At 45.8% G+C, this 14,329-nt stretch overlaps 1 protein-coding gene across 4 annotated transcripts in view; it reads right to left on the reverse strand.

Moving 5' to 3' along the window:
* Positions 1 to 3,258: 3,258 nt before the first annotated feature.
* The window catches only part of si:ch1073-416j23.1 (rac GTPase-activating protein 1), a 29,562-nt gene continuing 18,491 nt past the window's right edge, over positions 3,259 to 14,329 (reverse strand). For all 4 annotated transcript variants that reach the window (XM_063893527.1, XM_063893525.1, XM_063893524.1 and 1 more), the window contains exons 15-18: positions 13,543 to 13,657; positions 13,344 to 13,449; positions 4,937 to 5,007; positions 3,259 to 3,472 (exon numbers count right to left, since the gene is read on the reverse strand). In XM_063893527.1, coding sequence (XP_063749597.1) covers positions 4,947 to 5,007; positions 13,344 to 13,449; positions 13,543 to 13,657 — 282 coding nt within the window. In that variant the 3' untranslated portion in view covers positions 3,259 to 3,472; positions 4,937 to 4,946. The remainder of the gene's footprint in view (positions 3,473 to 4,936; positions 5,008 to 13,343; positions 13,450 to 13,542; positions 13,658 to 14,329) is intronic.

Genomic DNA, 14,329 nt, shown 5'->3' on the forward strand with positions numbered 1-14,329 from the left:
CATGCAAGAATATCTGCAGCAGCTCTTCAACTCATGCAGGAACATCTGCAGCAGCTCTTCAACACATGCAAGAATATCTGCAGCAGCTCTTCAACTCATGCAGGAATATCTGCAGCAGCTCTTCAACTCATGCAGAAACATCTGCAGCAGCTCTTCAACACATGCAGGAACATCTGCAGCAGCTCTTCAACACATGCAGGAACATCTGCAGCAGCTCTTCAACACATGCAGGAACATCTGCAGCAGCTCTTCAACACATGCAGGAACATCTGCAGCAGCTCTTCAACACATGCAGAAACATCTGCAGCAGCTCTTCAACACATGCAGGAATATCTGCAGCAGCTCTTCAACACATGCAGGAACATCTGCAGCAGCTCTTCAACACATGCAAGAATATCTGCAGCAGCTCTTCAACTCATGCAGGAACATCTGCAGCAGCTCTTCAACACATGCAAGAATATCTGCAGCAGCTCTTCAACTCATGCAGGAATATCTGCAGCAGCTCTTCAACTCATGCAGAAACATCTGCAGCAGCTCTTCAACACATGCAGGAACATCTGCAGCAGCTCTTCAACACATGCAGGAACATCGCAGCACTTTCTAAAAGCATGCAGAAACCATCTCTGCGAGAAGCTCTTCAACTACGGATGACCAGGGACATCTAGAGAGCGTCAGCAGAGGAAAGCATGTAGACCAGGGGTACTAAAAGCTGAAGAGACGCAAACAGCTGACCGAGGGGACAGCTAAAGAGAGACACACCATGCAGGGAGACTAGGGGACACTAAGAGCAAGCGCACACAGCTGGAGACCAGGGGACACTAAAGAGAGACGCAAACAGCTGGAGACCAGGGGACACTAAAGAGAGACACACACAGCTGGAGACCATGGGACACTAAAGAGAGACGCACACAGCTGGAGACCAGGGGACACTAAAGAGAGAGACGCACACAGCTGGAGACCAGGGGACACTAAAGAGAGACGCACACAGCTGGAGACCAGGGGACACTAAAGAGAGACGCACACAGCTGGAGACCAGGGGACACTAAAGAGAGACGCACACAGCTGGAGACCAGGGACACTAAAGAGAGACGCACACAGCTGGAGACCAGGGGACACTAAAGAGAGACGCACACAGCTGGAGACCAGGGGACACTAAAGAGAGACGCACCCAGCTGGAGACCAGGGGACACTAAAGAGAGACGCACACAGCTGGAGACCAGGGGACACTAAAGAGAGACGCACACAGCTGGAGACCAGGGGACACTAAAGAGAGACGCACACAGCTGGAGACCAGGGGACACTAAAGAGAGACGCACACAGCTGGAGACCAGGGGACACTAAAGAGAGACGCACACAGCTGGAGACCAGGGGACACTAAAGAAGACGCACCCAGCTGGAGACCAGGGGACACTAAAGAGAGACGCACACAGCTGGAGACCAGGGGACACTAAAGAGAGACGCACACAGCTGGAGACCAGGGGACACTAAAGAGAGACGCACACAGCTGGAGACCAGGGGACACTAAAGAGAGACGCACACAGCTGGAGACCAGGGGACACTAAAAGAGACGCACACAGCTGGAGACCAGGGGACACTAAAGAGAGACGCACACAGCTGGAGACCAGGGGACACTAAAGAGAGACGCACACAGCTGGAGACCAGGGGACACTAAAGAGAGACGCACACAGCTGGAGACCAGGGGACACTAAAGAGAGACGCACACAGCTGGAGACCAGGGGACACTAAAGAGAGACGCACACAGCTGGAGACCAGGGGACACTAAAGAGAGACGCACACAGCTGGAGACCAGGGGACACTAAAGAGAGACGCACACAGCTGGAGACCAGGGGACACTAAAGAGAGACGCACACAGCTGGAGACCAGGGGACACTAAAGAGAGACGCACACAGCTGGAGACCAGGGGACACTAAAGAGAGACGCACACAGCTGGAGACCAGGGGACACTAAAGAGAGACGCACACAGCTGGAGACCAGGGGACACTAAAGACAGACGCACACAGCTGGAGACCAGGGGACACTAAAGAGAGACGCACACAGCTGGAGACCAGGGGACACTAAAGAGAGACGCACACAGCTGGAGACCAGGGGACACTAAAGAGAGACGCACACAGCTGGAGACCAGGGGACACTAAAGAGAGACGCACACAGCTGGAGACCAGGGCACACTAAAGAGAGACGCACACAGCGGAGACCAGGGGACACTAAAAAGAGACGCACACAGCTGGAGACCAGGGCACACTAAAGAGAGACGCACACAGTTGGAGACCAGGGGACACTAAAGAGAGACGCACACAGCTGGGACCGGAGCACTGGGGGACGCTCAGGATCATAAAGCTGGACATGTTATTTTGTGTTTTTGTGATCACATGACTCCTTCTGATGTCACTGCAGATCTGCTGTGAGCTAGCTCGCTAACCTAGCTATCCCAGACATTTCAGATATCGATAATGATGAGGTAAGACAGAGACAGACAGGTTAGGATGATGTAAGACAGAGACAGACAGGTTAGGATGATGTAAGACAGAGACAGACAGGTTAGTGTTAACCCAGTGAATCCTGGTCATGCTGCCTGTCGGGGGGGGGAAACCTGTCAAACTGCTGATAGAGCGGACATAACTGCCAGAGACAGAGACAGAGACAGAGACAGAGACAGCACACACACACACACACTTTTATATCTGCATCGTTCCTCATAATTCTTCTCATATAACCTGGTTAGTGTAAACAGAGTGTGACAGCAGGGAGACTTTTCTTTGAATCATAAAACTTTATTGGTGTGTGTGTGTGTGTGTGTGTGTGTGTGTGTGTGTGTGTGTGCGTGTGTGTTAGTTGGACAGTACTCTTCATGTCTCTGTGAGGACAGGGCACTACGAGTGTGTTGAACACCTGATCCACTGTGGAGCAGAGAACACATCAGCAACCAGGAAAAACACACACACACACACACCCCCCCCCCACCGGACGGATTCTGTCCTCAGGACTCGGGGCTCGAGTGGCAGAACCAGACCATAATCGTGCTGGAGGACAGGAAGTCCTCAGCTCACTGACAGGAAGTGTATCTCTGAAGATGCTTTGTTGTTGAGCTGTCTGTATGTTCATCAACTACGCCGCTCTGCAGTCAGTTACTTTATTCAGGGTTACAGAGTCCACAGCTACACACTCTATCCTCCAGGTGTACACACACACACACACACACACACACACACACACACACACACACACACACACACACACACACACACACACACACACACACACACACACACACACACACACACACACACACACACACACACACACACACACACACACACACACACACACACACACACACACACACACACACACACACACACACACACACACACACACACACACACACAGACACACAACTTCATGTCAGTATTACACAGGAGATGTCGATTCTGTTCAGACGTCCAGTCCCTCCAGCCTGAGGACAAACAGAGTATTAGTACACAGTGTGTATTCTACAGAGTATTAGTACACAGTGTGTATTCTACAGAGTATTAGTACACAGTGTGTATGCTACAGAGTATTAGTACACAGTGTGTATTCCACAGAGTATTAGTACAAAGTGTGTATTCTACAGAGTATTAGTACACAGTGTGTATTCCACAGAGTATTAGTACACAGTGTGTATTCCACAGAGTATTAGTACACAGTGTGTATTCCACAGAGTATTAGTACACAGTGTGTATTCCACAGAGTATTAGTACACAGTGTGTATTCCACAGAGTATTAGTACACAGTGTGTATTCTACAGAGTATTAGTACTCACAGTCTGTATTCCACAGAGTATTAGTACACAGTGTGTATTCTACAGAGTATTAGTACTCACAGTGTGTATTCCACAGAGTATTAGTACACAGTGTGTATTCCACAGAGTATTAGTACACAGTGTGTATTCCACAGAGTATTAGTACACAGTGTGTATTCTACAGAGTATTAGTACTCACAGTCTGTATTCCACAGAGTATTAGTACACAGTGTGTATTCCACAGAGTATTAGTACACAGTGTGTATTCCACAGAGTATTAGTACACAGTGTGTATTCCAGAGTATTAGTACACAGTCTGTATTCCACAGAGTATTAGTACACAGTGTGTATTCCACAGAGTATTAGTACTCACAGTGTGTATTCCACAGAGTATTAGTACTCACAGTGTGTATTCTACAGAGTATTGGTACACAGTGTGTATTCTACAGAGTATTAGTACACAGTGTGTATTCTACAGAGTATTAGTACACAGTGTGTATTCTACACAGTATTAGTACACAGTGTGTATTCCACAGAGTATTAGTACACAGTGTGTATTCTACAGAGTATTAGTACTCACAGTGTGTATTCCACAGAGTATTAGTACACAGTGTGTATTCCACAGAGTATTAGTACACAGTGTGTATTCCACAGAGTATTAGTTCACAGTGTGTATTCCACAGAGTATTAGTACACAGTGTGTATTCCACAGAGTATTAGTACACAGTGTGTATTCCACAGAGTATTAGTACACAGTGTGTATTCCACAGAGTATTAGTACACAGTGTGTATTCCACAGAGTATTAGTACACAGTGTGTATTCCACAGAGTATTAGTTCACAGTGTGTATTCCACAGAGTATTAGTACTCACAGTGTGTATTCTACAGAGTATTAGTACTCACAGTCTGTATTCCACAGAGTATTAGTACACAGTGTGTATTCCACAGAGTATTAGTACACAGTGTGTATTCCACAGAGTATTAGTACACAGTGTGTATTCCACAGAGTATTAGTACACAGTGTGTATTCCACAGAGTATTAGTACACAGTGTGTATTCCACAGAGTATTAGTACACAGTGTGTATTCCACAGAGTATTAGTTCACAGTGTGTATTCCACAGAGTATTAGTACTCACAGTGTGTGTTTCAGCAGGGAGGGTCGGCTGAAGGCGAGGTGAAGAACTTCCTCCCCGGGTCGGTTCTTCCTCTGGAGAAATGAATTGAGATTTACAGTTTGATGCACGGACTGAAAGCAGGAGGAGCAGGAGAGTGGGAACCCTGCTGATGCTGCAGTCCGACCAGGATTGGATATAGGCTGAGAGAACCTTTAGGATTCTCATGAAACCCTCAGAACAAGCTGTGTGAATCAGGGAAGTGAGGAGGAATAGAACTGAGTATTAGTTCAGAGCGAGGATCAACCCCTCAGAGGTCAGAGGCGTCTCCTGACAAACAGGAGGAACAAAGATCTGAAACCTCTTCAGTCGAGACAGGCAGCAGGACAGGAAGCAGGACAGGAAGCAGAACCAAGGGGGCGTTTCAATAAGGACAGGAAGCAGGACAGGAAGCAGAACCAGGGGGGAGTTTCAATAAGGACAGGAAGCAGAACAGGAAGCAGGACAGGAAGCAGGACCAAGGGGGCATTTTACTAAGGACAGGAAGCAGGACAGGAAGCAGGAGGAGCAGGAGAGTGGGAACCCTGCTGATGCTGCAGTCCGACCAGGATTGGATATAGGCTGAGAGAACCTTTAGGATTCTCATGAAACCCTCAGAACAAGCTGTGTGAATCAGGGAAGTGAGGAGGAATAGAACTGAGTATTAGTTCAGAGCGAGGATCAACCCCTCAGAGGTCAGAGGCGTCTCCTGACAAACAGGAGGAACAAAGATCTGAAACCTCTTCAGTCGAGACAGGCAGCAGGACAGGAAGCAGGACAGGAAGCAGAACCAAGGGGGCGTTTCAATAAGGACAGGAAGCAGGACAGGAAGCAGGACAGGAAGCAAGACCAAGGGGGCATTTCACTAAGGACAGGAAGCAGGACAGGAAGCAGAACCAAGGGGGCGTTTCAATAAGGACAGGAAGCAGGACAGGAAGCAGAACCAAGGGGGCGTTTTACTAAGGGCAGGAAGCAGGACAGGAAGCAGGACAGGAAGCAGAACCAGGGGGGAGTTTCAATAAGGACAGGAAGCAGGACAGGAAGCAGAACCAGGGGGGAGTTTCAATAAGGACAGGAAGCAGGACAGGAAGCAGAACCAGGGGGGCGTTTCAATAAGGACAGGAAGCAGGACAGGAAGCAGGACCAAGGGGGCATTTTACTAAGGGCAGGAAGCAGGACAGGAAGCAGGACCAAGGCGGCATTTCACTAAGGACAGGAAGCAGGACAGGAAGCAGAACCAGGGGGGAGTTTCAATAAGGACAGGAAGCAGAACAGGAAGCAGGACAGGAAGCAGGACCAAGGGGGCATTTTACTAAGGACAGGAAGCAGGACAGGAAGCAGGACCAAGGGGGAGTTTCAATAAGGACAGGAAGCAGGACAGGAAGCAGGACCAAGGGGGCATTTCACTAAGGGCAGGAAGCAGAACAGGAAGCAGGACCAAGGGGGCATTTCACTAAGGGCAGGAAGCAGAACAGGAAGCAGACCAAGGGGGCGTTTCAATAAGGACAGGAAGCAGAACCAGGGGGGCGTTTCAATAAGGACAGGAAGCAGGACAGGAAGCAGAACCAGGGGGGCGTTTCAATGAGGACAGGAAGCAGGACAGGAAGCAGAACCAAGGGGGCGTTTCAATAAGGACAGGAAGCAGGACAGGAAGCAGAACCAGGGGGGCGTTTCAATAAGGACAGGAAGCAGGACAGGAAGCAGAACCAGGGGGGCGTTTCAATAAGGACAGGAAGCAGGACAGGAAGCAGAACCAGGGGGGCGTTTCAATGAGGACAGGAAGCAGGACAGGAAGCAGAACCAAGGGGGCGTTTCAATAAGGACAGGAAGCAGGACAGGAAGCAGAACCAGGGGGGCGTTTTACTAAGGACAGGAAGCAGGACAGGAAGCAGAACCAGGGGGGCGTTTCAATAAGGACAGGAAGCAGGACAGGAAGCAGAACCAGGGGGGCGTTTCAATAAGGACAGGAAGCAGGACAGGAAGCAGAACCAGGGGGGCGTTTCAATAAGGACAGAAAGCAGGACAGGAAGCAGAACCAGGGGGGCGTTTCAATAAGGACAGGAAGCAGGACAGGAAGCAGAACCAGGGGGGCGTTTCAATAAGGACAGGAAGCAGGACAGGAAGCAGGGACGGGGGCGTTTCAATAAGGACAGAAAGCAGACAGGAAGCAGAACCAGGGGGGCGTTTCAATAAGGACAGGAAGCAGGACAGGAAGCAGAACCAGGGGGGCGTTTCAATAAGGACAGGAAGCAGGACAGGAAGCAGGGACGGGGGCGTTTCAATAAGGACAGAAAGCAGGACAGGAAGCAGGGACTGGGGCGTTTCTCCATGGATGTATAAGAAAAACTGGATACAGCGTGGAAGGCGGGACCACGTTTGCTCATATGAGAGCTGCTCATTAGCGCATGAAGACAAAATGGCCTGAGATGGGAGGTATAGACAGGTATTGGACAGATAGAAAGAGGTATTGGACTGGTAGAGACAGGTATTGGACAGGTAGAGACAGGTATTGGACAGGTAGAGACAGGTATTGGACAGATAGAGACAGGTATTGGACCGGTAGAGACAGGTATTGGACTGGTAGAGACAGGTATTGGACAGGTAGAGACGGGTATTGGACAGGTAGAGACAGGTATTAGACAGGTAGAGACAAGTTTTGGACAGGTAAAGACAGGTATTAAACAGGTAGAGACAGGTATTAGACAGATAGAGACAGGTATTAGACTGGTAGAGACAGGTATTAGACAAGTAGAGACAGATATCTGTCAGGTAGAGACAGGTATTGGACAGATAGAGACAGGTATTAAACAGGTAGAGACAGGTATTAGACAGATAGAGACAGGTATTAAACAGGTAGAGACAGGTATTAGACAGATAGAGACAGGTATTAGACTGGTAGAGACAGGTATTAGACAAGTAGAGACAGATATCTGTCAGGTAGAGACAGGTATTGGACAGATAGAGACAGGTATTAGACTGGTAGAGACAGGTATTAGACAGGTAAAGACAGATATTGAAGAGACAGGAAGAGACAGGTATTCGAGAGACAGGTATAATAGAGACAGATATTAAAGAGACAGGTAGAGACTGGTATTGAAGAGACAGGTATTAGAGGGACAGGTATTAGAGAGACAGATATTTAACAGACAGGTAGAGACAGGTATTAGAGAGACAGCTATTAAAGAGACAGATATTATAGAGACAGGTATTAGAGAGACAGGTAGAGACAGGTATTAGAGAGACAGGTATTAGAGAGACAGGTATTAGAGAAACAGGTAGAGACAGGTATTAGAGAGACAGGTACAGACAGGTATTAAAGAGACAAGTAGAGACAGGTAATAAAAAGATAGGTAGAGACAGGTATTAAAGGGACAGGTATTAGAGAGACAGGTATTAGAGAGACAGGTAGAGACAGGTATTAAAGGGACAGGTATTAGAGAGACAGGTATTAGAGAGACAGGTAGAGACAGGTATTAGAGAGACAGGTACAGACAGGTATTAAAGAGACAGATAGAGACAGGTATTAAAGGGACAGGTATTAGAGAGACAGGTATTAGAGAGACAGGTAGAGACAGGTATTAGAGAGACAGGTACAGACAGGTATTAAAGAGACAGGTAGAGACAGGTATTAGAGAGACAGGTAGAGACAGGTATTAGAGAGACAGGTAGAGACAGGTCTTAAACAGACAGGAAGAGACAGGTATTAGAGAGACAGGTAGAGACAGGTATTAGAGAGACAGGTAGAGACAGGTCTTAAACAGACAGGAAGAGACAGGTATTAGAGAGACAGGTAGAGACAGATATTAAACAGACAGGTAGAGACAGGTATTAGAGAGACAGGTAGAGACTGGTATTAAAGAGACAGGTATTAGAGAGACAGGTATTAGAGAGACAGGTACAGACAGGTATTAGAGAGACAGGTAGAGACAGGTACAGACAGGTATTAAAGAGACAAGTAGAGACAGGTAATAAAAAGACAGGAAGAGACTGGTATTAGAGAGACAGGTAGAGACAGGTATTAGAGAGACAGGTAGAGACAGGTATTAGAGGGACAGGTATTAAAGAGACAGGTACAGACAGGTATTAAAGAGACAGGTAGAGACAGGTATTAGAGAGACAGGTAGAGACTGGTATTAGAGAGACAGGTAGAGACAGGTATTAGAGAGACAGGTAGAGACAGGTATTAGAGGGACAGGTATTAAAGAGACAGGTACAGACAGGTATTAAAGAGACAGGTAGAGACAGGTATTAGAGAGACAGGTAGAGACAGGTATTAGAGAGACAGGTAGAGACAGGTATTAGAGAGACAGGTAGAGACAGGTATTAAAGAGACAGGTAGAGACAGGTATTAGAGAGACAGGTAGAGACAGGTATTAGAGAGACAGGTAGAGACAGGTATTAGAGAGACAGATAGAGACAGGTATTAAAGAGACAGATAGAGACAGGTATTAGAGAGACAGGTAGAGACAGGTAATAGAAAGATAGGTAGAGACAGGTATTAGAGAGACAGGTAGAGACAGGTATTAAAGAGACAGGTAGAGACGGGTATTAGAGAGACAGGTAGAGACAGGTATTAGAGAGACAGGTAGAGACAGGTATTAGAGAGACAGATAGAGACAGGTATTAGAGAGACAGGTAGAGACAGGTATTAAAGAGACAGGTAGAGACGGGTATTAGAGAGACAGGTAGAAACAGGTATTAGAGAGACAGGTAGAGACAGGTATTAGAGAGACAGATAGAGACAGGTATTAGAGAGACAGGTACAGACAGGTATTAAAGAGACAGGTAGAGACAGGTATTAAAGAGACAAGTAGAGACAGGTAATAAAAAGATAGGTAGAGACAGGTATTAAAGGGACAGGTATTAGAGAGACAGGTATTAGAGAGACAGGTAGAGACAGGTCTTAAACAGACAGGAAGAGACAGGTATTAGAGAGACAGGTAGAGACAGATATTAAACAGACAGGTAGAGACAGGTATTAGAGAGACAGGTAGAGACTGGTATTAGAGAGACAGGTAGAGACAGGTATTAGAGAGACAGGTAGAGACAGGTATTAGAGGGACAGGTATTAAAGAGACAGGTACAGACAGGTATTAAAGAGACAGGTAGAGACAGGTATTAGAGAGACAGGTAGAGACAGGTATTAGAGAGACAGGTAGAGACAGGTATTAGAGAGACAGGTAGAGACAGGTATTAGAGAGACAGATAGAGACAGGTATTAAAGAGACAGATAGAGACAGGTATTAGAGAGACAGGTAGAGACAGGTAATAGAAAGATAGGTAGAGACAGGTATTAGAGAGACAGGTAGAGACAGGTATTAAAGAGACAGGTAGAGACGGGTATTAGAGAGACAGGTAGAGACAGGTATTAGAGAGACAGGTAGAGACAGGTATTAGAGAGACAGGTAGAGACAGGTATTAGAGAGACAGGTAGAGACAGGTATTAAAGAGACAGGTAGAGACGGGTATTAGAGAGACAGGTAGAAACAGGTATTAGAGAGACAGGTAGAGACAGGTATTAGAGAGACAGATAGAGACAGGTATTAGAGAGACAGGTACAGACAGGTATTAAAGAGACAGGTAGAGACAGGTATTAAAGAGACAGGTAGAGACAGGTATTAGAGAGACAGGTAGAGACAGGTATTAGAGAGACAGGTAGAGACAGGTATTAGAGAGACAGGTAGAGACAGGTATTAGAGAGACAGGTAGAGACAGCTATTAGAGAGACAGGTAGAGACATGTAATAAAGAGACAAATAGAGACAGGTATTAAAGAGACATTTATTATAGAGACAGGTATTAGAGACACAGGTAGAGACAGGTAATAAAAAGACAGGTACAGACAGGTATTAGAGAAACAGGTAGAGACAGGTATTAGAGAGACAGGTATTAGAGAGACAGGTACAGACAGGTATTAGAGAGACAAGTATTGAAGAGACAGGTATTAGATAGACAGGTATTAAAGAGACAAGTATTAAAGAGACAGGTATTAGAGAGACAGGTAGAGACAGGTATTAGAGAGACAGATATTAAAGAGACAGGTAAAGACAGGTATTAGAGAGACAGATATTAAAGACACAAATATTATAGAGACAGGTATTAGAGAGACAGGTAGAGACAGGTCTTTAACAGACAGGTATTATAGAGACAGGTAGAGACAGGTAATAAAAAGACAGGTAGAGACAGGTATTAAAGAGACAGGTATTAGAGAGACAGGTATTAAAGAGACAGATATTATAGAGACAGGTAGAGACAGGTATTAAAGAGACAGGTATTAGAGAGACAGGTAGAGACAGATATTAAAGAGACATATGTTATAGAGACAAGTATTAGAGAGACAGGTAGAGACAGGTAATAAAAAGACAGGTAGAGACAGGTATTAGAAAGATAGCTATTACAGGGACAGGTAGAGACAGGTATTAAAGAGACAGGTATTAGAGAGACAGGTAGAGACAGGTATTAGAGAGACAGGTAGAGACAGGTCTTAAACAGACAGGTAGAGACAGGTATTAGAGAGACAGGTAGAGACAGGTCTTAAACAGACAGGTAGATACATGTATTAGAGAGACAGGTCTTAAACAGACAGGTAGAGACAGGTATTAGAGAGACAGGTAGAGACAGGTATTAGAGAGACAGGTAGAGACAGGTATTAAAGAGACAGGTAGAGACAGGTATTAGAGAGATAGGTAGAGACAGGTATTAGAGAGACAGGTAGAGACAGGTCTTAAACAGACAGGTAGATACAGGTATTGGAGGGACAGGTAGAGACATGTATTAGAGAGACAGGTAGAGACAGGTATTAGAGAGACAGGTAGAGACAGGTATTAGAGAGACAGGTAGAAACAGATATTAAACAGACAGGTAGATACAGGTATTGGAGGGACAGGTAGAGACATGTATTAGAGAGACAGGTAGAGACAGGTATTAGAGAGACAGGTAGAGACAGGTATTAGAGAGACAGGTAGAGACAGGTATTAGAGAGACAGGTAGAGACAGGTATTAGAGAGACAGGTAGAGACAGGTATTAGAGAGACAGGTAGAGACAGGTATTAGAGAGACAGGTAGAGACAGGTATTAGAGAGACAGGTGGAGACAGGTATTAGAGGGACAGGTATTAAAGAGACAGATATTAAACAGACAGGTAGAGACAGGTATTAGAGAGACAGGTAGAGACAGGTATTAGAGAGACAGGTAGAGACAGGTATTAGAGAGACAGGTAGAGACATGTATTAGAGAGACAGGTAGAGACAGGTATTAGAGAGACAGGTGGAGACAGGTATTAGAGGGACAGGTATTAAAGAGACAGATATTAAACAGACAGGTAGAGACAGGTATTAGAGAGACAGGTAGAGACAGGTATTAGAGAGACAGGAAGAGACAGGTATTAGAGAGACAGGTATTAGAGAGAAAGGTAGAGACAGGTCTTAAACAGACAGGTAGAGACAGGTCTTAAACAGACAGGAAGAGACAGGTCTTAAACAGACAGGAAGAGACAGGTCTTAAACAGACAGGAAGAGACAGGTATTAGAGAGACAGGTAGAGACAGGTATTAGAGAGACAGGTAGAGACAGGTCTTAAACAGACAGGAAGAGACAGGTATTAGAGAGACAGGTAGAGACAGATATTAAACAGACAGGTAGAGACAGACATTAGAGAGACAGGTAGAGACTGGTATTAGAGAGACAGGTAGAGACAGGTATTAAACAGACAGGAAGAGACAAACAGGGCTTTGTTGGTGCGGTTCTTCAGCAGCCTTTAGAGAACCTGAACTCAGATGGAGAAGAGTGTGTGGGTTTTAAATCCTGTGGGATCACTTCCTGTGAGTAAGGGGAGAAACCTTTCACACAGAAATATGAATATATGTGACGGATGTCTGATTCTGGTCTTACAGACATGTATTAGAGAGACAGGTAGAGACAGGTATTAGAGAGACAGGTGGAGACAGGTATTAGAGAGACAGGTATTAAAGAGACAGATATTAAACAGACAGGTAGAGACAGGTATTAGAGAGACAGGTAGAGACAGGTATTAGAGAGACAGGTAGAGACAGGTCTTAAACAGACAGGAAGAGACAGGTATTAGAGAGACAGGTAGAGACTGGTATTAGAGAGACAGGTAGAGACAGGTCTTAAACAGACAGGAAGAGACAGGTATTAGAGAGACAGGTAGAGACTGGTATTAGAGAGACAGGTAGAGACAGGTCTTAAACAGACAGGAAGAGACAAACAGGGCTTTGTTGGTGCGGTTCTTCAGCAGCCTTTAGAGAACCTGAACTCAGATGGAGAAGAGTGTGTGGGTTTTAAATCCTGTGGGATCACTTCCTGTGAGTAAGGGGAGAAACCTTTCACACAGAAATATGAATATATGTGACGGATGTCTGATTCTGGTCTTACAGGTTGCTGGGGCCGGGATTCCCGGGGTGGCCCCTCAGGGTTCCTCTGGTGGGGTTCCTGTAGAAGCTGTTCAGCTCTGGAGACGTCAGCGGCTGGAAAAAGCGGCCTGGAAATAAAACACTGATAAGGAACACAGGTCTGCATTCGCCAACCTGCTGCTGATGCTGGTTCAGATCTACACGGAGGGTAAGGAACCCACCACGTCCATCGGCCTCCTGACCGAGGGCCGACCCAGGGACCAGGACCTGCTCCTTCTGGGCCGAGAGGACTCGTCTCCAGTAAACCTCAGGGAGGGACAACAGACTGCCCACGACCTGCAGAAGTGGAAGAAGTACTCAGGTCTTGTACTTGAGTAAAGTAGAAGTACTCAGGTCTTGTACTTGAGTAAAGTAGAAGTACTCAGGTCTTGTACTTGAGTAAAGTAGAAGTACTCAGATCTTGTACTTGAGTAAAGTAGAAGTACTCAGGTCTTGTACTTGAGTAAAGTAGAAGTACTCAGATCTTGTACTTGAGTAAAGTACAAGTACTCAGGTCTTGTACTTGAGTAAAGTAGAAGTACTCAGATCTTGTACTTGAGTAAAGTAGAAGTACTCAGGTCTTGTACTTGAGTAAAGTAGAAGTACTCAGGTCTTGTACTTGAGTAAAGTAGAAGTACTCAGGTCTTGTACTTGAGTAAATAGAAGTACTCAGATCTTGTACTTGAGTAAAGTAGAAGTACTCAGGTCTTGTACTTGAGTAAAGTAGAAGTACTCAGGTCTTGTACTTGAGTAAAGTAGAAGTACTCAGGTCTTGTACTTGAGTAAAGTAGAAGTACTCAGGTCTTGTACTTGAGTAAAGTAGAAGTACCAGAGTGTAGGAATACTCTGTCACAGTGAAAGTATTCTAAATGTTCCTCCAGTGAAAGTAGAAAGTACTCTCCTCTAAATGTACTTAAAGTAGTGACAGTAAAAGTAGTCATTGTCTGATTGGTCCATTTCAGAATAATA

This window comes from Eleginops maclovinus, chromosome 10 (assembly GCF_036324505.1).
Source record: "Eleginops maclovinus isolate JMC-PN-2008 ecotype Puerto Natales chromosome 10, JC_Emac_rtc_rv5, whole genome shotgun sequence".
NCBI lineage: Eukaryota > Metazoa > Chordata > Actinopteri > Perciformes > Eleginopidae > Eleginops > Eleginops maclovinus.